Source organism: Amblyraja radiata, chromosome 2 (assembly GCF_010909765.2).
Source record: "Amblyraja radiata isolate CabotCenter1 chromosome 2, sAmbRad1.1.pri, whole genome shotgun sequence".
In the NCBI taxonomy this organism is placed as follows: domain Eukaryota; kingdom Metazoa; phylum Chordata; class Chondrichthyes; order Rajiformes; family Rajidae; genus Amblyraja; species Amblyraja radiata.
Window position 1 is genome coordinate 128,545,381 of NC_045957.1, and position 20,443 is coordinate 128,565,823.

Consider the following 20,443-nt stretch of genomic DNA (forward strand, 5'->3'; position numbering starts at 1 on the left):
GTCCTCGCCAGCAACATAGCGTTAATCTTAGAGACTTCTCCTCTCGCAAAACCTCTCATGTGCCTGCTACTCGCTGTCAGAACTGTAACTATTTTCATGCGAAGGGTCGTCAGTTCTGTGTTGCTTGCGGAAAAGTCTGCAATTTCTGTAAAAGATTAAACCACTTTGCTCGATGTTGACGTTCCCGTGGGACTACAAATGCTTCAAGGACAAGCTTACACCTGCTTCAACAGGAGTTCACTGATACTGACTCCCAAGAGCCTGAGTTGTCAGGCAGTGCTGATAACAGCTCTGCTATTCACTCCCTCCTCCCTTTGTCTAACAAGCTACTTGACCCTGAAGTAACTGTGTTCGTGAATAACAGGCCTCTTCTTGCCAAGGTAGATATGGGCGTAAAAGTAAACGTCATATCATTAAGGTAGTTCAATAAAATTTGCAATGCTGAACGAATAGATAAGGCCTCCGCAACGCTTCGGGCTTACGGGCGAGAGGTCCCGCACCCACTTGGAAAAGCTGATTTAAAGTACTGTAGATGAACAGACCTGCACCTTACAGTTTTACATTGTTAAAGCAAATTCAGAGACTTTGCTCAGTATCAACGCATGCCATGATCTAGGCCTGGTGTACATTGGACACGCTATCCAGAGCCCCACGCAGAACCAATGAACAGCACCTCTCCGAACAGGAGGAATTCACAGTGATGAAGGTCTCGTTTGTGCCGACTGATCGTTTACGCAGCCTGGCCGAACACACGGCTGCTGATGAGACTTTACAATTGCTGTCCACAGTCATACGGGGCGGTTGGCCCAACAAGAAATCCAACACCCCGCTCGAGATACGCCCCTACTTCCTGGTTTGGGAAGCCTGGCGCCACATCAGCAGAAGCAGCCTCTACTGCCGCAACCAGTCCCTCCTCTTCCGTGGTCCTCGTTAGCCACCGACATCTTCGAATGGCACGGGAAACACTATCTGGTTCTTGTTGACTCTTACTCGGGCTGGTTCGAGATAGACCTACTGCAAACCATTTCCTCTGAGGCAGTGATTGAGAAGCTGCAACAGCACCTCTCCGTGCATGGCTCCCCTGCACGTATTCAGTCTGACAACGGCAGGCAGTTCACCAGCCAAGCTTTAAAAAAAACTTTGCTAAACGATGGGACTTTCAGCACGTTACCAGCTGTCCCGAGTTCCCGCAGTCCAACGGACTCGCCGAACGCTCCGTTTGGAGTGCGAAACAACTCGTGGAACGAGCATACCTTGCCAAATCCGACGTATACCTGGACCTACTCAATCTACGAAACATTGCACGGGATCCCGTACTAGGTTCTCCAGCCCAGCGACTAATGTCTCGCCAAACCCGTGCTCCCCTGCCTGTCTCCCGCAGCTGTTGCAGCCACATGTTCGTTCACTGCCTGCGGTTCAGAAGCAACTACAACTTAAACGGGACACACAGAAGCGATTCTTCGACGAGTCCAGCAAGCTACTTAAATCTCTTGCACGTGGACAAGTGGTTTGTCTGCAAACCGGCAAGGGCCACGCACGACTGCAGCACATTCACGGCCCTGCCAAGAAGCCACGCTCATAACTGGTCGAAGTGGACGGAGTCATCGACAGATGCAACCGTCAACACATCCTTCCAGTGAAGGAACCTCGTCCTGCGATTCCATTTCCTGATGCCCCGCGTCTTGTGTTCGCTCCCACAGTCGGTCCAGCTTCCCCAACTCCAACCGTCGTTCCTGCCGCAGTCTCCCCGCGTCAGTTGATGCCTGGCTCGCCTATGTCGTCTCCCACCAGGCCTGTCGGGTCGCCGGTTGTTTCCCCACTACCCTCCCCAGTCGGTTCTACCGTGAAAGGAGGTGAGGCGGTCTCTTACCGCACGAGGGCCGGACGTGTTTGTAGGCCACCCGTTAGATATGGTGACTTTGTATAACTTTGCTAATATGTTCTTAACATTCCCTATATATTGCTTAGCCACCGATGTTTCTGTAGTTCTATAAGAAGAGATGTAGATTGGCTATTGCATGCTAGCCAATCATAGTGCTTGTTAGTAGTAGCCCCGCCTAGTACGTGCTTTATAATATTAAGAACTCGCCTACGTCAGGCAGTAGATGTAGCAGCTCGGAACTGTAAAGTACTGCAGATCCTATGCTGTAAGTGCTTTAATAAAAATGTGTTGTCTCTTAACGTGTGTTTGGGTCACCTTGATACAATTGCTTTGTGTCAGGGGTATGTCATTTTGATGTCAGGGATATGTTTTGTTCATAATATTTTGTGTTTTGGTTATGGGTTCAAAATTAAATTTTGTGAAATGTTGCTCTGCTGTATTTTTACATAAATGTTCAGTCTATTAAATTTTCTGTGTCCCTTGAAATCTCCTCCATATACATTTTCCTTTGTAGTGGATGATTTGCAGTTGTTAATCTTAGTCCTATATTGATTAAATCATGTGTTTTTGGGAAGCTGCTTTCACTTTGAGGCATGAGTCTTAGCACAATTAATAGCATGTTTACTTCTGAGAAGATGGTAGATTATTCCGGAATTGCAGCCAAAAAACCTAGACCATACTTCAATGGTACGCTAGGGAGAACTGCACTATTAGATGTGCCATCTTTTGCAAAATATATTAATGTCGTGATTCCCTGAGTGGATGTAAAAGATTCTGTTTCTACATTGAAATGGAGGGACGTGGTGCAAAGGATGACAGTCAGAACTGGAGGCTTACACAATTCATGATCAGTAACACGTATATCAGATGAGTCGAAGGCCTGTTCTACAACTAGATTTTGAAGAACAGGGAAGCTCTAATTTTCGTATTCCCTCTTAGCAAACATCACCTACAATAGCTTAGATACTATTTAATTGCTTTAGTTTGGCCTTGCATTCGGCAAATTGGTAGCCATGTATCCTTTTTAACCACATCAATGCATGTAAGCACTTTGGAAGGTTCTGAAAAAATATTTATCATTGTTTTATTGTCCTTCTGAGTCATATTATAATCGTATTATTTATTTGTGTTGAAATTCTTTTAATTTTAATTTTCAAATATAGCCACCAATCCTTTCTCCTAATATTTCTTATAACCAAATATGGTCCACTTTTTAATCATAATTTTGATTTTAAGCTTGCATTCCTAATGAGTTGTAAGTAATTGTAACAAAAATAGAATGTCATTCCATCTGTTTTTAGTTTTGTGTGTAGGTGTTTTAATGTATAATGTTTTAAATCTAATTATATTTTTAAAAGTCATGCTGCAAGTGTTGATTAGTTTATTTTGTTCCCTTCAATAACATATGGCAACAATATTTTGATTTTCTTGTGTTTTGGGTACACTAAGTTTTATTTGTTTTGTTGTATATAGGTTGAATTAAATATATTTGTCTTCACATAACAGTAGCTGTATTGATGTGAAAACTTTAATATAAGAACATGTTCCAAGTTAAATCAGAAATAGTCATGTCAAGTTTAAATGCAAATGACTGGCTTTTGAAGTGTTGCTTTAAAGAAAAGAGAGAAAAGGAAGTAGCATCTTTTGTGGGAAATGGTAGAGTTGTGTGTAGGTGAATGATTACATTGCCATAAATGTCAAGGTAATAAGAAGGATGAAGCATGAGAAGATGGTGTTAGAGGAATTGAAAATTTGGAAGTTCGAGTTGGTGATTCAAAGATTTGAGGAGATTAACAATTGGTGAACTTGGGGAGAAAAAGTGAGCCATGAACATGGAAATATTAGAAACATAGAAAATAGGTGCAGGAGTAGGCCATTCGGCCCTTCGAGCCTGCACCGCCATTCAATATGATCATGGCTGATCATCCAACTCAGTATCCTGTACCTGCCTTCTCTCCATACCCCCTGATCCCTTTAGCCACAAGGGCCACATCTAACTCCCTCTTAAATATAGCCAATGAACTGGCCTCAACTACCTTCTGTGGCAGAGAATTCCAGAGATTCACCACTCTCTGTGTGAAAAAATGTTTTTCTCATCTCGGTCCTAAAAGATTTCCCCCTTATCCTTAAACTGTGACCCCTTGTTCTGGACTTCCCCGACATCGGGAACAATCTTCCTGCATCTAGCCTGTCCAACCCCTTAAGAATTTTGTAAGTTTCTATAAGATCCCCCCTCAATCTTCTAAATTCTAGCGAGTACAGGCCGAGTCTATCCAGTCTTTCTTCATATGAAAGTCCTGACAATATTTAAACAAAAGGATAAGAACTTTGAATTTGATGTGGGGAATAGGGTGACAGAGTATATCAGCAAGGATTTATGATGTCAAATTGTAGCTTGCCAATGAAATAGAATAGGTGGTGCAGAGTTTTTTTTTCATTTATTACATTTAGGTTTACATTCTTAAAGTTTACATTCTTGAAGTTTAAAATAGTTATCTGTTTAATTAAACAATGTTGCATTATTGTTCATGCATGGTTATTCATGAATTCTCTGCAGAAACAGAAGGACAGAGACAAATATAGGCAACAAAAAATCAAAAAAGCTTTGGACTTGTCATCTGCAGTTCCACCTCTCACTGTGACAACTGAAAAAGTAAGTGGTAAGATATTTTAAAATACAAATAGTTTAATGTACTGGGTAAATTATAATGGGTATCATAAATTAAAAAGTCAGATATTGCTACTATCATTCACTTAATAGTAAATCTTTAAAATATTTCAACAGGAATTTAAGCTTTGCTAATACTTGAGCTCTTTCCCATGGACTTAATCTTCTGAATATAGTAGGAATAATATGTAACCAGGTTAAATTAACAACAGATGGATGCTAACTAATTTATATTCCATCTCATTTTTGTTTGCCTCTTTTCTGAAGATACAGTTCAGTATCAAGTCACTGAGATAACTGTTGAACCTGTTTAGTAGTTGGATTATTACAGTCATGGACTGGCCCTGATGTTGGATTTTTCCCCTGGGTCAAAGTTCGTAACGAAAATCAGAATTAATTTCAAGCATCAGGGAGGAGAGGGGTCTGAAATACTTGGAAGCAGTTTTAAAATCTATATGAATAGCTATTTCATGAATTTCTGGTGACTTAGAAGATTTGACTATCTTCCAATATAAAGTTTAGTTTATTATTGTCACGTGTACAAAGGTACAGTGAAAAGCTTTTTGTTGCGTGACTTCTAATCAAAGATAAGACTATAACATGGTTATACTCAATCGTCCACCGTATACAGATAAAGGATAGAGTGTACAACATTTAATGCGTTAAGTCCGATTAAAGATAGTTCAAAAGTCCCTCCAATGAGGAAAATGGGAGGTTAGGATCGCACGCTGACTGATAGGATGGTGCAGTTGCCTGACAACAGCCAGGAAGAAACTGTCCCCGAACCTGCAGGTATGCATTTTCAAACTTGTGTACCTCTTGCCTGATGGGAGAGGAGAAGAGGGAGGGAGAAGAGGGTAAAACTGGACCTTAATTATACTGGTGGCCTTGCCAGGGCAGGGTGGTGTAGATTAAGTCAATGGAAGGGAGGTTGGTTTGCGTGATGGTCTGGGCCATGTCCACACCTCTCTTCAATTTCTTATGCTCCTGGATGGAGCTGTTCCTGCTGTGATGCATACTGACAAAATGCTTTCTACGGTGCATCTGTAGAGGTTGGTTAGGGATATGCTGAACTTTCTAAGCCTTCTAAGGAAGTAGAGGCATTGCTGTGCCTTCTAAAAGTTGTTATTCTAAACTTAGAGCGAGGAAGAATTCTGGAAAGCTAATTGAGGGATGGAGCACAGAAACAGGCCTTTGGCCCAACTTGTTCATGCTGACCAAGATGCTTATCTAAGCCAGCCGCCATTGACGCATACCACGCTACATGTTTCCTATAGTACTTCAATTATTGAGGAAAGGGTAGAGGATAACAGTCATATCCTGATCCCATCTTGCTCTTGCTGCTGGAGCCGCTCAACATCTGCAGAGCAACTTCAGAAGGGAATGTGAACCAACAGAGGCCTTAATGCATATCAATATCACCTACTGGGTATAACAAACGATGAGCAAATTTAAAAATGATGAAAAGATATTGAAAACTATGAACAAAGGAAGTAATCTTCTAATTACTATTATTGCTAAATGCCAGTGATTTCAGGAATTAATGCATGGCAAAACAATGCTATTAGTGGGAAAGCAAGGGTTACTTGCTTGTTCGAGAAATCAATTGTTGGAGAAAAGTTGGAGAAATCAATATTCATGCCGCTGTTGTAAGCTGCCAAACTGTAATGTGAGATACTGTTCCTCCTGTGATATTCTTATGTTCAGACACAGAATACGAGTTGACACTCTGGTGACCGGATATCGACTGCAGTCAGTGTACTGTGGTTTATTCAATCATTTGAAATCCTCTGACACAAAGGTGGCGCTATTATAACTCCTCCCACCTTCATGAAAAAGTTATCGCCTTGTTGCCATTTTTGAATATAACATTGTTGATATTTTTTTGAATATAATAAAATGGTATGAATTTATTACAATTCAATTTTCAATTAAAAAACTTTATTGGCATGATAAAAACATTGTTATATTGCCAAAGTATAAAACATGACATACATATTTAAGATGCATAAGCATAAATACAAGTATACAGTGCATGGATAGATATGTCCCTGTACATAAACTCGTAATAGGCCTATAGCCCATTATTGATTGCTACACGTTCTTGCAGCTGTAAGCAGTACAACACAATAGCAAGTTTAGCAATTCAATATTAATTTCTTACAATCCCGTCTGATAGTTTACTTGTATATAACCTGAATAAAATGAGGGCATCATGCAAATATGTTGCATATACAATGATATGTGCATTTCACAAAATAAACTTTACAAATTAAACTTAACCACTGGGTTTCCCCTTGTTTCTGGGGAAACCCAGTGGTTAAGTTTAATTTGTGAAGTTTATCTACCCTGACCAAAAGTTTCTGACTGTTTAGAACCACATGGACTCATTTTTGATCGAGTCAAACCTTCCTTTTGGCCTAGATTCCAGTCCATCAGTCAATTTCGTTTGACTGTCAACCACACTTAAACCTCCATTTTCAGGCTAGTTCAAATTCTCACTATCTTGTGTACCTTCTTCTATCATTTCTGGTTCATCCGTTGGTACCTGTACTTGAGTGGTAACCAAATTATCTGATGTCTAATTGATTTGGTTGCAAACCTGTCTGTGCTTGCATAGGCATGACATGGTAAATGTGTACTTTTCTCACCTTCCCACTTCCAAACATCTTGACCAAGTATATCCGTGGTCCGCACTTTCTCACTCTTCTTCCAGGTAACCACTTTACCCACTTGTGGTGATGGTTTTTCACCATTACCTTCTGATTCAACCTAACCGAGTTCTTGGGTCATAAGAACTCACCAAAAGAACTCGCACTTCTGTGCCTTCACTCTTACACTGTGTGTTTCAAGGCGTTTGAGTTCCAACCTTTCATCATATGTCTGCCTGTCAGGGGCTGAGATGTGGATGTCATCCAAGTAACACACCACACCTTCAATTCCCTGTAGAATTTGTGTCATCAACCCTTGAAAAATCCCTGGGCCTGATGATATACCAAATGGGAGCCTATTGAACCGAAACAATCTCAAATGCGTGTTGATAGTCAGCTTGGATTTAGATTCCTCATCTGCACCTAACTGCAAGTAGGCATTTGTCAAGTCCATTTTTGTGAAGACTTGGCCGCCTGTGAGGGTGCTAAACAAATCCTCTGCTGTTGGTAGGATATCTGGTATGCTACTTTCAAGTACCTGGTTTACCGTTACCTTATAATTCCCACAAAGTCTAACACTACCATCAGGTTTAGGTACAACTACAACTACAACTACAATGGGTGTTGCCCATTCACTACTTTCTACCTTGCTGATAATGTTCTCAGCTTCAAGTCTTTTCAGTTCTTTCTCAACCTTGTCCTTAAGTGCATACAGCACGGGCCAGGGTTTGCAATGCACTGGTGTCGCATCCTGCTTGACACGTACTTTCGCCTTGTACCCCTTGATTGGCTCTCCCTGGTAGCTGGACACCTTCAGATGTTGCTTGATTACGTCCTCCGGACACTTGAATTCTTCACGAACGAGGAATATCTCGTTCCAGTTGAACTTCAAGATCTGCAACCAATTCCTACCAAGCAAAGCAGGCTTATCTCCCTTTACAACTACGAGAGGCAATTCCGCCTGTTGCTCCTTGTACTTAACTGGTACCTGTATGCATCCTAACAAGTACTTACTCTCCAGAGTAACCACGTAGCATGATTCGCTTCTCTTCCAAAGGAATTTGCCTCAGCTTCTCCCAATACACAGATTCTGGAATCATGCTGACAGATGCTCCTGTGTCTGCTTCCATGCTAACATAAGCTCCATTCAACTGGACTTGCACGGACGCATTCTTTGTCTTCTGGTTCGCTAGCTCATTGCTGCAGTTGGTGTATATGTTGAGAGGCTCTTCCTCTGCCTGCAGTTGATCCACAGAATGAAGATGCTTACTTGTTGTACTCTTCCGCTGCTTGTCTAGAAGTTGTAAGGGGTAACATGAGGGGGAACTTCTTTACTCAGAGAGTGGTGGCTGTGTGGAATGAGCTTCCAGTGAAGGTGGTGGAGGCAGGTTCGTTTTTATCATTTAAAAATAAATTGGATAGTTATATGGACGGGAAAGGAATGGAGGGTTATGGTCTGAGCGCAGGTATATGGGACTAGGGGAGAATACGTGTTCGGCACGGACTAGAAGGGTCGAGATGGCCTGTTTCCGTGCTGTAATTGTTATATGGTTATATGGTTGTCCTGACTTCTCTAGAACTCCTCTCTGCCATATCCATTGACAAAGCAGTTTTACCAGCTGTTTCAAATGTCAGGTCATACACTGTCATCAGCTTACTTCGGATCCCCTCGCTTCTCATCCACACTTGAGACGGTCTTTTAACACCCAATCTTGGAAATTTCCAAAATTACAACGAATTGATCTCTTGAGTGCCACAATAAAATGACTAATATCCTCCGCTGGAAGTTGGCATCTCGTTCCAAATCGATAGCTTTCAACTATATTAAGGGCTTAGGGTCATAATGTTCTGTTAACATCTTAAGAATATCCTTCAACGACGTGTCCTTTGGTTTGGCTGGAGCTAACAAATTCTTTACTGTATCATAAATATCGGGACCAATTTCAGTCAGGAAAATTGCTCTTTTATTGCTCTCTGGAGTTGCTTCATTCAAATGTCTTGATTCCGTATCAGAAGCTTCTACTTCAGTAATGTTATTCGCAGCAAAGAACCTTTCTAAACGTTCGATGTACGCACTGAACGTTTCCCGGCTTTGCTGGAACTCACTCAATCGTCCGATGTACCAGCTGGGCACCGCCATTTTGGATTTCTAACAGTCTCACAGAATTCAAACTTTGTGATCAGATTTTCAGCTTTCCGTGACACCGAATGTTACACAACACTTCTCTGTGCCTCTGTAGAATTCCTTATCTACACAAAGAAATAAAACTGGGGAATCCGCGATCTCATCCTTGTCGCCATTTTGTGATATGCTCAGACACAGAATATGAGTTGACAGCGGTGACGAGGTGAGCGGATAGCGACTGCACAGTGTACTGTGGTTTATTCAATTAATTACAATCCTCCGACACAAAGGTGGCGCTATTACGTCTCCAATTTGCGTTGGGCCTGTTCCGAAGAATCCCTTCCGATAGCTTCCCTATCACTGATATGAGGCTATAATTTCCTGGATTACCTCTACTTCCTTTCTTTTTTTTAATGATAAACATAACAATGATATTGATACATAGGGATCAGGATTACATTAATAACGGGTATAACCTAAATATGAGTCCAGTATCAAAATAGACCTCCTGGTCTCTATGTAAATATAGTTAAATGTTTAAAAGAAAACTTATATATGTACAAAAAAAACCCAAAAGATAAAAAGAAAAAAAAGAGAAAAAAGGAAGAAACAAAACCCCCCTAAACTAGGGGAAAAAAAAGCAAAACAGAATCTGAGCTGAGAATTTCAACAATTTAAGTCCCTGTTTGTCGTCAAGTCCGTCCCACCATATAAAGGTAAAATAATTTTTATAATGGTTGGAGAGGGAGCAATTTATGCTGTGTGAAAATGTTGAATAAATCTTCCCCAAGTCTTATCAAATTTAACCAAGGGTTCAACAATGCCACTCCTGATTTTTTCTAAATTTAAACATCATATCGTTTCAGAGTACCAATGGAGTGTGGTCGGAGGGTTAGAGTCTTTCCATTTAAATAAAATAGATCTTCTGGCGATTAATGTGGTAAATGCAATCAGCCGATGGACGGAACGGGACAAATGAATAGAATCTAACATTGGTAGCCCAAATATTGCAGTAATGAGGTTGTAAATCAATACCTAAAACTACAGAAATAGTATCAAAGACTTCTTTCCAATATTTTTCCAAGTGGGCAGGACCAAAACATATGGGTCAGTGAGGCCACTTCAGAATTACATCTGTCACAGGTAGGATTTATATGACCATAACAACGAACTAACTTATCTTTTGACATATGAACTCTGAACCACCTTGAATTGTATCAGAGCGTCTTGCACACATTGAGGAAGTATTAACTAATTGAAGAATCCTCTCCCATTTCTCTAGATAGAGACATTTGGAGTTCTCTTTCCCAGTCATTCTTAATTTTATCAAATATATCTATTTGTAATTTCAAAATCAACTCATAAATAGTCGTTATTAATCCTTTCTGATAAGGGTTCAAATGTAAAAATGTTTCCAAGATTTCGGTTTGATGTGGTAACGGAAAAAAGGGTAGAGTAGCCTTCAAAAAATGTCTAATTTGTAAATATCTAAAAAAGTGTGAATTAGGTAAATTATATTTATTGGAGAGTTGTTCGAAAGACATAAAAGAACCATCCAAAAACAAATCATGAAAACTACTATTCCCTTCCTCTTCCATAACAGAAAGGCTTGATCAGTACTAGAAGGTTGGAAGAGAAAATTAGATATGATAGGACTCGGTAAGATAAAATCATTCAGTCCAAAAAACCTACTAAATTGAAACCATATTCGAAATGTATGTCTTATTATTGGGTTAGTCGTATATTTATTCAATCTCGTAATTGTAAAAGGTAACGAGGCCCCTAGAATAAAAGCCAATGATAGCCCTTGTATAGAATCATGTTCAAGATTTATCCATCCTGGGCATTGGGTATCTTCTTAATCTTTTGTCCAAAACGTTAAATAACGAACATTAACTGCGCAATGGTAGAATCTAAAGTTCGGCAGTGCCAACCACCGTCTTTTTTTGATTTCTGTAAGTATTTTTTACTTAGTCTGGAATTTTTATTCTGCCATATATATGAAGACATTTTGGAATCAATAATATCAAAGAAGGATTTGGCAATAAAAATTGGTATCTGAAATAAATACAAAAATTTAGGTAAGATAAACATTTTAATAGCATTGATTCGGCCGATTAAAGATAAGGACATTGGTGACCATTTAGTAAACTCTTGTTTGATATGGTCAATTAAAGGCGTAAAATTAGCTTTAAATAAATCCTTGTGTTTCTTAGTAATTCGAAACTAGATTGTTTAATGGAAAAAGCTTACTCTTACTAAGATTTAGTTTATAACCAGAGAAACTACTAAATTGATTAAGTAATGTTACTATTGCCAGAATAGATTTCACAGGGTTAGAAATGAATAATAACAGATCATCTGCTTAAAGAGATAGCTTATGTGTCTTATTCCCGCGGACAATACGAAAAATATTAGGGGATTCCCTAATAGCGGTGGCCAAAGGTTCCAAAGCAATATCAAACAGTAAAGGACAATCCTGTCTGGTACCTCGAAAGAGCCTGAAAAAATGGGATCTCTGATTATTGGTAAGTACAGAAGCCTGAGGTATATGATAGAAACATAGAAACATAGAAATTAGGTGCAGGAGTAGGCCATTCGGCCCTTCGAGCCTGCACCGCCATTCAATATGATCATGGCTGATCATCCATCTCAGTATCCCGTACCTGCCTTCTCTCCATACCCTCTGATCCCCTTAGCCACAAGGGCCACATCTAACTCCCTCTTAAATATAGCCAATGAACTGGCCTCGACTACCCTCTGTGGCAGGGAGTTCCAGAGATTCACCACTCTCTGTGTGAAAAAAGTTCTTCTCATCTCGGTTTTAAAGGATTTCCCCCTTATCCTTAAGCTGTGACCCCTTGTCCTGGACTTCCCCAACATCGGGAGCAATCTTCCTGCATCTAGCCTGTCCAACCCCTTAAGAATTTTGTAAGTTTCTATAAGATCCCCTCTCAATCTCCTAAATTCTAGAGAGTATAAACCAAGTCTATCCAGTCTTTCTTCATAAGACAGTCCTGACATCCCAGGAATCAGTCTGGTGAACCTTCTCTGCACTCCCTCTATGGCAATAATGTCCTTCCTCAGATTTGGAGACCAAAACTGTACGCAATACTCCAGGTGTGGTCTCACCAAGACCCTGTACAACTGCAGTAGAACCTCCCTGCTCCTATACTCAAATCCTTTTGCTATGAAAGCTAACATACCATTCGCTTTCTTCACTGCCTGCTGCACCTGCATGCCCACTTTCAATGACTGGTGTACCATGACACCCAGGTCTCGCTGCATCTCCCCTTTTCCTAGTCGGCCACCATTTAGATAATAGTCTGCTTTCCTGTTTTTGCCACCAAAATGGATAACCTCACATTTATCCACATTATACTGCATCTGCCAAACATTTGCCCACTCACCCAGCCTATCCAAGTCACCTTGCAGTCTCCTAGCATCCTCCTCACAGCTAACACTGCCCCCCAGCTTAGTGTCATCCGCAAACTTGGAGATATTGCCTTCAATTCCCTCATCCAGATCATTAATATATATTGTAAATAGCTGGGGTCCCAGCACTGAGCCTTGCGGTACCCCACTAGTCACTGCCTGCCATTGTGAAAAGGACCCGTTTACTCCTACTCTTTGCTTCCTGTTTGCCAGCCAGTTCTCTATCCACATCAATACTGAACCCCCAATGCCGTGTGCTTTAAGTTTGTAAACTAATCTCTTATGTGGGACCTTGTCGAAAGCCTTCTGGAAGTCCAGATACACCACATCCACTGGTTCTCCCCTATCCACGCTACTAGTTACATCCTCGAAAAATTCTATAAGATTCGTCAGACATGATTTACCTTTTGTAAATCCATGCTGACTTTGTCCAATGATTTCACCACTTTCCAAATGTGCTGCTATCCCATCTTTAATAACTGACTCTAGCAGTTTCCCCACTACCGATGTTAGACTAACTGGTCTGTAATTCCCCGTTTTCTCTCTCCCTCCCTTCTTAAAAAGTGAGGTTACGTTTGCTACCCGCCAATCCTCAGGAACTACTCCAGAATCTAAAGAGTTTTGAAAGATTATTACTAATGCATCCACTATTTCTGGAGCCACTTCCTTAAGTACTCTGGGATGCAGCCTATCTGGCCCTGGGGATTTATCGGCCTTTAATCCATTTAATTTACCCAACACCACTTCCCGGCTAACCTGGATTTCACTGAATTCCTCCAACTCCTTTGACCCGCGGTCTCCTGCTATTTCCGGCAGATTATTTATGTCTTCCTTAGTGAAGACGGAACCAAAGTAGTTATTCAATTGGTCCGCCATATCCTTGTTCCCCATGATCAACTCACCCGTTTCTGACTGCAAGGGACCTACATTTGTTTTAACTAATCTCTTTCTTTTCACATATCTATAAAAACTTTTGCAGTCAGTTTTTATGTTCCCTGCCAGTTTTCTTTCATAATCTATTTTTCCTTTCCTAATTAAGCCCTTTGTCCTCCTCTGCTGGTCTCTGAATTTCTTCCAGTCCTCCGGTATGCTGCTTTTTCTGGCTAATTTGTACGCATCATCCTTCGCTTTGATACTATCCCTGATTTCCCTTGTTATCCACGGATGCACTACCTTCCCTGATTTATTCTTTTGCCAAACTGGGATGAACAATTTTTGTAGTTCATCCATGCAGTCTTTAAATGTCTTCCATTGCATATCCACCGTCAACCCTTTTAGAATTAATCGCCAGTCAATCTTGGCCAATTCACGTCTCATGATATATCAGCTTGATCCAAGAAATAATCTTTGGACCAATCTTAGATTTTTCAAGTGTATTGAATAAGTATTCCCATGCTACTCTATCAAACGCCTTCTCGGCATCAAGTGAAATGACCCATTCTGGGGTTTTATTTGACGCTGTATATACGATATTCATTAATTTCCTAACGTTAAAGTATGAGTAACGATTTTTAATAATAATAATAATAATGCATTTTATTTGCTGGCGCCTTTCTGGACACCCAAGGACACCTTACAGGACATAAAATCACAATGCATTTATCAATATTAAAATCAAGTTGATTAAAAACAAAAAACAAAAAAAATACACTAAACATTTTAATTCATTAAAATCAGGGTGAACATGGTGGAAGTTATGTCGGGTATGCTAATCTAAACAGGTGTGTTTTGAGTTGTGATTTGAATTGATCGATAGTGTCCAGGTGACGGATGGGAGGTGGGAGAGTGTTCCAGAGACGTGGGGCAGAGCAGCTGAAGGCTCTGGCACCCATGGTGCTGAGTCTAAATGTGGGGACAGTTAAAATTGCAGCTGAGGAGGAACGAAGTGACCGGGAAGGAGTGTATGGTAGCAGCAGGTCAGAGAGGTATTGGGGAGCAAGGTGGTGTAGGGCTTTGAAGGTCAGCAGTAAAATCTTGTAGTTAATCTGGTGGTGCACAGGGAGCCAGTGGAGCTGAGTGAGGATGGGTGTGATGTGGTCCGATGATCTGGTGCGGGTGATGATCCGGGCTGCAGAGTTCTGAATGCATTGGAAGCGATGAAGCAATGATAATAAAACCTTTCTGATCTTCAGAAATAATTTGAGGTAAAATATTTTCCAATCTCATAGCTAATATTTTGGAAAGAATTTTGGAATCTACATTTAACAGTGATATAGGTCTATATGATGTCACTTCAGTAGGGTCTTTATATCAGTCGGGTCAATAAGAATAGTGTCAACAACCTTCGCTGACTCTACTGCTGTCTTGACGATCAGGATGTCTGCATCTCCTTTGGCATGAATCGTTGTGCAGCCCGCCCTCTCAAGGAAGGAACCCAGCATATGAAGAAACCTGTGTTTGTTTACTTTGTTGTCGAGAAACTTTTTCTTCAGCTTCAACAAAGTCTCTCCTGTGAATACCACATTTGGTCCCTTGGAGCTGCCAGTGTGTAGCATCCATGATGGCAGGCACATCTTCATAACCATCGAAGACAATGGCTGTCTTTCCATACCTATTTGTCACATATGCGACATACATATGACAAATGCTCTCAAAGGTTTGACCTCTTGACCATGGTAGACGTTGCAAGAGTGCACGACCATCAAACGCATGGTGAGGGTTGATCTTTGTCAGTTACTTTTTCCTGTGTCTTTGCAATCGTCTGTGGATGAGTGAAAACCCGTCTGCATTCTATCTGCACTTGCTGACCATTATGTTCTTACACTACTTCCTTGCTGCTCACTGGCCTTGTTGATACTCTCGTTCCCTTTTTCTCGTAGTATTACAGTATCCTGGCCATCCTCTAAACTCTTCTTGCTGAAAACACACTCAGCCATGGCTGTCTGTTATTCATTTGAAAATAGAGACAATACTCGTATGTTAAGGTTAGGGTTAGGTTAGGGTTCAATCGGGTAATTACCCTTTCTTAAATACACAATATTCAGATTCCCTTCATACACCTACAAAGTAGAGTACTTTAATGCATTTGAATGCTTAATACTACAGGTGCACAACCTTTTATCCGAAAGCCTTGGGACCAGACACTTTTCGTAATTCGGAATTTGTCGGTCTTCGGAATGGAAATTTTTTTGCGCAGATTTTAATGGCTGGCTCAGTGGTAGAGTGCTCGGCTCATATCCGCAAGGTCGCGAGTTTGCGCCTTGATCCCGGCAGTTCCTCGGTCGCGAGTTTGAGACTTCAATGTAGTTTTTTCTTGCAGAATAAATGTCTGTATGAAATGCAGTGTGTTGAATGAATTCCTGAATTTATAAATGTGACCGCAGCATTGAATCACCTCTCGCACTCATGTCACCCTAGCGGGGCTACATGCTAAGGCGACATTTTCACACTCTTATATCCGTGTGCAGCAGAGGCGACGTGCGTTTGGCGCCAAACGTGAGCTTTGGTGTGCAGACGACATCCTGGAAAAAATGTCCGGTTTCTTCCAGGTAGGCGATATACCCTCCCGGGCAATATACCCTCCACTTCTCTTTTATGAAGGGGATTTAGTTCCCCTTTCTTCCAGGACCGACCGGAGGTTCTGCTGTCACCTCTGCGGGCCGCCCTCGGTGAACGTCCTGTCTCCCTGTCCCTGGGATAGCAGGCAGCGATCAAACAGCACAATACCCCCCTCCTCCTCCAACTCCAGAGGAATCCGCTCCCCGATGGGCCGCTACGGCGACAAGTGGCAGTTCGCCCACAGCCCGAGCTGCGCGACCCCAAGAACAAGACGTACCTTGCACACCATCAGCTTCTGCCCCTACGGGGAGCGTGTTCCTCTGGAGTTGGAGCGGGGCTGGGCTGGAGTTGCTGATCTGGGATCTCCGTGCTTGCAATGGGCCTGGGGGTCGGTGTCCCGATGAGGGGGCTGTGGGCGAACTGCCACTTGTCGCCGTAGCGGCCCATCGGGGAACGGCTTCTGGTGGTCCTGATGTCTCCGGCCAGTTTGCAGTTTTCCTCTGGAGTTGGAACGGGGCTGGGCTGCTGCTGGCTGTGGGTCTCTGGGATCTCCGTGCTTGCAGTGGGCCTGGCGGTCGGTGTCCCGTTGGTCCTGACGTCTCCGGTGACTGGCACTGACCTGCTAGCATTGCCGACATGAAGACAGCGCATAGCCCCCGCGGCGGTGCAATGGGCGGGGAGCTGGAGAGGGGAGGGAAGGGGTCACACACATGGCCGGGAAGCAGAGGGGTGTAGGTGGGGTGAAACTGAAGGCAGCGACAATCTGCTGCTGCTGCCTGCCCGCTGAGTTAAAAAGTTCCCACGCAAGACTCACGATACACTGTGTATCGTACTGTGTATCGTGAGTCTACCGTGGGAACTTTTTAACTCAGCGGGCAGGCAGCAGCATATTGTCAATTATTAACCCTCCCGCGCAATATACCCTCACCTTCCCTTTTATGAATGGGGATTTAGTTCCCCTTTCTTCGAGGACCGACCGGAGGTTCCGCTGTCACCTCTGCGGGCCGCCCTCGGTGAACGTTTTCAAGGACCTTTCTTCAAGGACCGAAAAAATGTCCGCTATTCGGAGGTTTTCGTTATTTGGATCTTCGGATAAAAGGTTGTGCACCTGTATAGAAATTACTATGACAGGTTATGCAGGCATACCAGCCTTCAAAAAACCTTCAAATGCTCTATAACCCTCTAGTAGTCTTCTCGAGAGCCGAAATATTTTAATAAGCTTTGATGACAATTTCTTGAAGGCTATAATTGTAGTGAAGATAGTTAAAATGCATTCAAAGGTTGTTTGAGTGCTAATGAAGGCTATTTCGGACTGAACTGTGGAGTACCACTGTTACCAGTTAGACAGGTTGCCATGTTCCTGAATTTATGAAATATGAAATTTCTCTAATGGCGGACGTTAATTTACATATTATGCAAATTACACCACTTTCCCAATGCTAAGATTTTTTAAGACTTTTAGTAGGGTGTTTAGAGGACCATACTGGAATGTATCGCAATAGAAGTATTCATTTCATGGCAGCTAAGAGTATTATGTGGGGTCAGGTTAATTATGGTCATATTTTAGAATATTTTAGAATTAAATATTTTATTAGCTAATATAAATTATGTTCTCTATTATTCATGAATCAAAACTTTTTAGGCATACACCGGCACCAACAGTGGCTTTATATCAGGCTCATTGAAGAGATTGGAAGAAACTACTGCCAGATTTACAAATGCAAATTTCCAGGAAGTACCTACTCAATCTTCAAGTGGGAATGACGACATTGAAATTAAAAGCTTGGAAATCAAGGGGAAGAAATCTGCAGGGTATGGTTCAGGTCAGAGAGGAAGGAAGCCAGGAAAGAATTCAGCGTGTCTTTCTGTTACAACAGCATCATCAAGCCCTTTTTCACAAGGTACGATTACTGCAGTTATTTGCTATCTTGTTTTGTTTTAACATACTGGCAACCGACTTCCACTTTCTGTTCTGATGGCTATTCAGCATATAAATATTTCCAAAGAATTAGAGTGAAGGCAGATTAATTGTAGTTCAAACAAAAAAAGGTTTAAAATAGGGCATAATGAATGGAATCAATATGAAGGATGTTGTGGATCTTGCGATCGTTAATTTGTTATATTTGAATCTACCCAAATGACTAAATAATTGCCTGTTATTGCAATTTTTTTTAATTTTTGCTTTCAGTACAACGATTACATGTGGTATAACAAGTAAACATGTTATGCTGCTTTAAAATAATCTTTTTACATTTTAAATGGGTAGGTTTAAGCATTGTTGCTATTTAATATTTAGATAAGTCTAAAGAACTGAGAAAATAGAATCGTGTTTTTATTTCCAAATTTGATTTCATTATCATTGTGATTTGGGTTAAACAATACAATGTCAAGTAATGAGTAATTGTAGGTATGTACTGGTAATGTTTGCAGCACTGTGGGATAATTACATTCACTCAAAGCTTGTCGTCAAAGCATTGGAGTGTATTGATTAGGGTGTTTTGTTTTTGATAAATAAAGCAAATGACCACACTGTCTTCACAACAAATTTTCAAAGTTCCCTGAATACAGAATTAATATAACTGTCACTGAGGTTAATTGACACCAAAACAAAAAAGACAAAATGAAAAGACAAAAGGTTGTGCAATAAGGAGAGAAAAGGAATGAAATGTGAAGCCAGAGGAACAGATATAGGTGGTATAGACCGCAGGTCTGGCAGACAGTAATATCGGGAGCCCGCGGGTCCCTGCTGGGAGACCGCTTTTCGGGGCTTCCACAACGGCGACTTCTCCCGCCCGAATCGCTGGGTCGAGGAGTACCTGGAGCGGGGCCTGACATCGCCCGGCGCGGCTTCAACGGCTGCGGGACTTTGCTAGCACCCGCCGGGGGCTCCAACAACAAGACCCGGTGCGTGGCCTTGCATCACCCGGCGCGGCATTAATGGCCGCGGGACAATTGCCATCGCCCGCCGGGGGCTTTGACTCTGACATCGGGAGGGGAATGGGGAGTGCAGGGGAGAGATAAGTCTTTTTGCCTTCCATCACAGAGAGGAGGAGATGCGCTGTGATGGATGTCTGTAAATTGTGTTGTGTCTTGTGTGTATGACTGCAGAAACAACATTTCATTTGAGCCTCTATGAGGTTCAAGTGACAAATAAATTGTATTGTGTATTGTGTAGGTGGAAGGGGGTGGGTAGTAGAAGAGATGAGTACACATCCAGGTGGAGCACAGGGAAGGGGGGGGGGGGGGGTTGGTGAGTTACCTAAAATTGGAGAATTCACTCATACTGTTGGATTGTAAAGTATTCAAGTAGAATATGAGGTGCTGTTCCACCAGATTGCACGTGGCCTCAATCTGATAATAAAGAAAGCCCAGGGTACAAAGGCAAGTATAGGAATAGTAGGGTGAGTTAAAATGGTTCGCAACCTGGAGATCCACCTAGCCTTGACGGACCGAGCACAAGTGTTCTGCGAAACAGTCGCCTAGTCTACGCTTGGTCTCGGACATATAAATGATGCTATGTTGGGAGCACCAAATGCAGTAGATGAGGTGATGGAAATATCAGAGAATGATGTGTTGAATGCAGAAGCTGATGGGGTGATAGATGCAGACCAAGGAAACTACACAGAGGACACACGTGTGACGAATTCATCTACAATAGCATGGGAAATCCACGTTTACCAAAGAGATGTCAGAGACGTCAGAGACGTCCCTGAGTGGAAAGCCTCGTCTTGGGAGCAGATGAGATGGAGACAGAGATATTGAGAGTAATGGCATCTTTGCAAGAGGCAGGATGGAGGCGGTGCAGTCCTGATAACTGTGGGAGTGGTAGAAATACATTATCATTTAAGCCAAATAACATATTTTGTTGGGCATAGAAAATTACCTGCTCTCATTGCTGCAAGCCATACCATATCTCAGCTGAGAGTTACTAATGTCCCACTTAGGCGACTGCAGGAGACTATGCAGTCGCCACAAGTGCGCAGTGGTTGCCGGGGAGTCGCCTTCATGGTCGTGAGGAGTTCCCACATTCTGGGAACTAGTCGCGGCTTCATTATGGTTGCCGCAAACTTTTCACCATGTAGCGAGTAGGTTGGTCGCCAGGAGGTCCTAGTGGGTTGCCAGGAGGTCGAAGGTTCTCTTAGGGTCTCGTAGGTTGTAGCCGGTGCTGACTGGTGAATTTCATT

General features: G+C 42.0%; 1 protein-coding gene across 10 annotated transcripts in view; it reads left to right on the top strand.

The window, feature by feature from the left end:
• mllt10 (MLLT10 histone lysine methyltransferase DOT1L cofactor) overlaps positions 1–20,443 on the top strand; it is a 254,428-nt gene that overhangs the window by 107,615 nt on the left and 126,370 nt on the right. For all 10 annotated transcript variants that reach the window (XM_033015422.1, XM_033015430.1, XM_033015441.1 and 7 more), the window contains 2 exons: positions 4,440–4,535; positions 17,902–18,160. In XM_033015422.1, the coding sequence (XP_032871313.1) occupies positions 4,440–4,535; positions 17,902–18,160 (355 nt within the window). The remainder of the gene's footprint in view (positions 1–4,439; positions 4,536–17,901; positions 18,161–20,443) is intronic.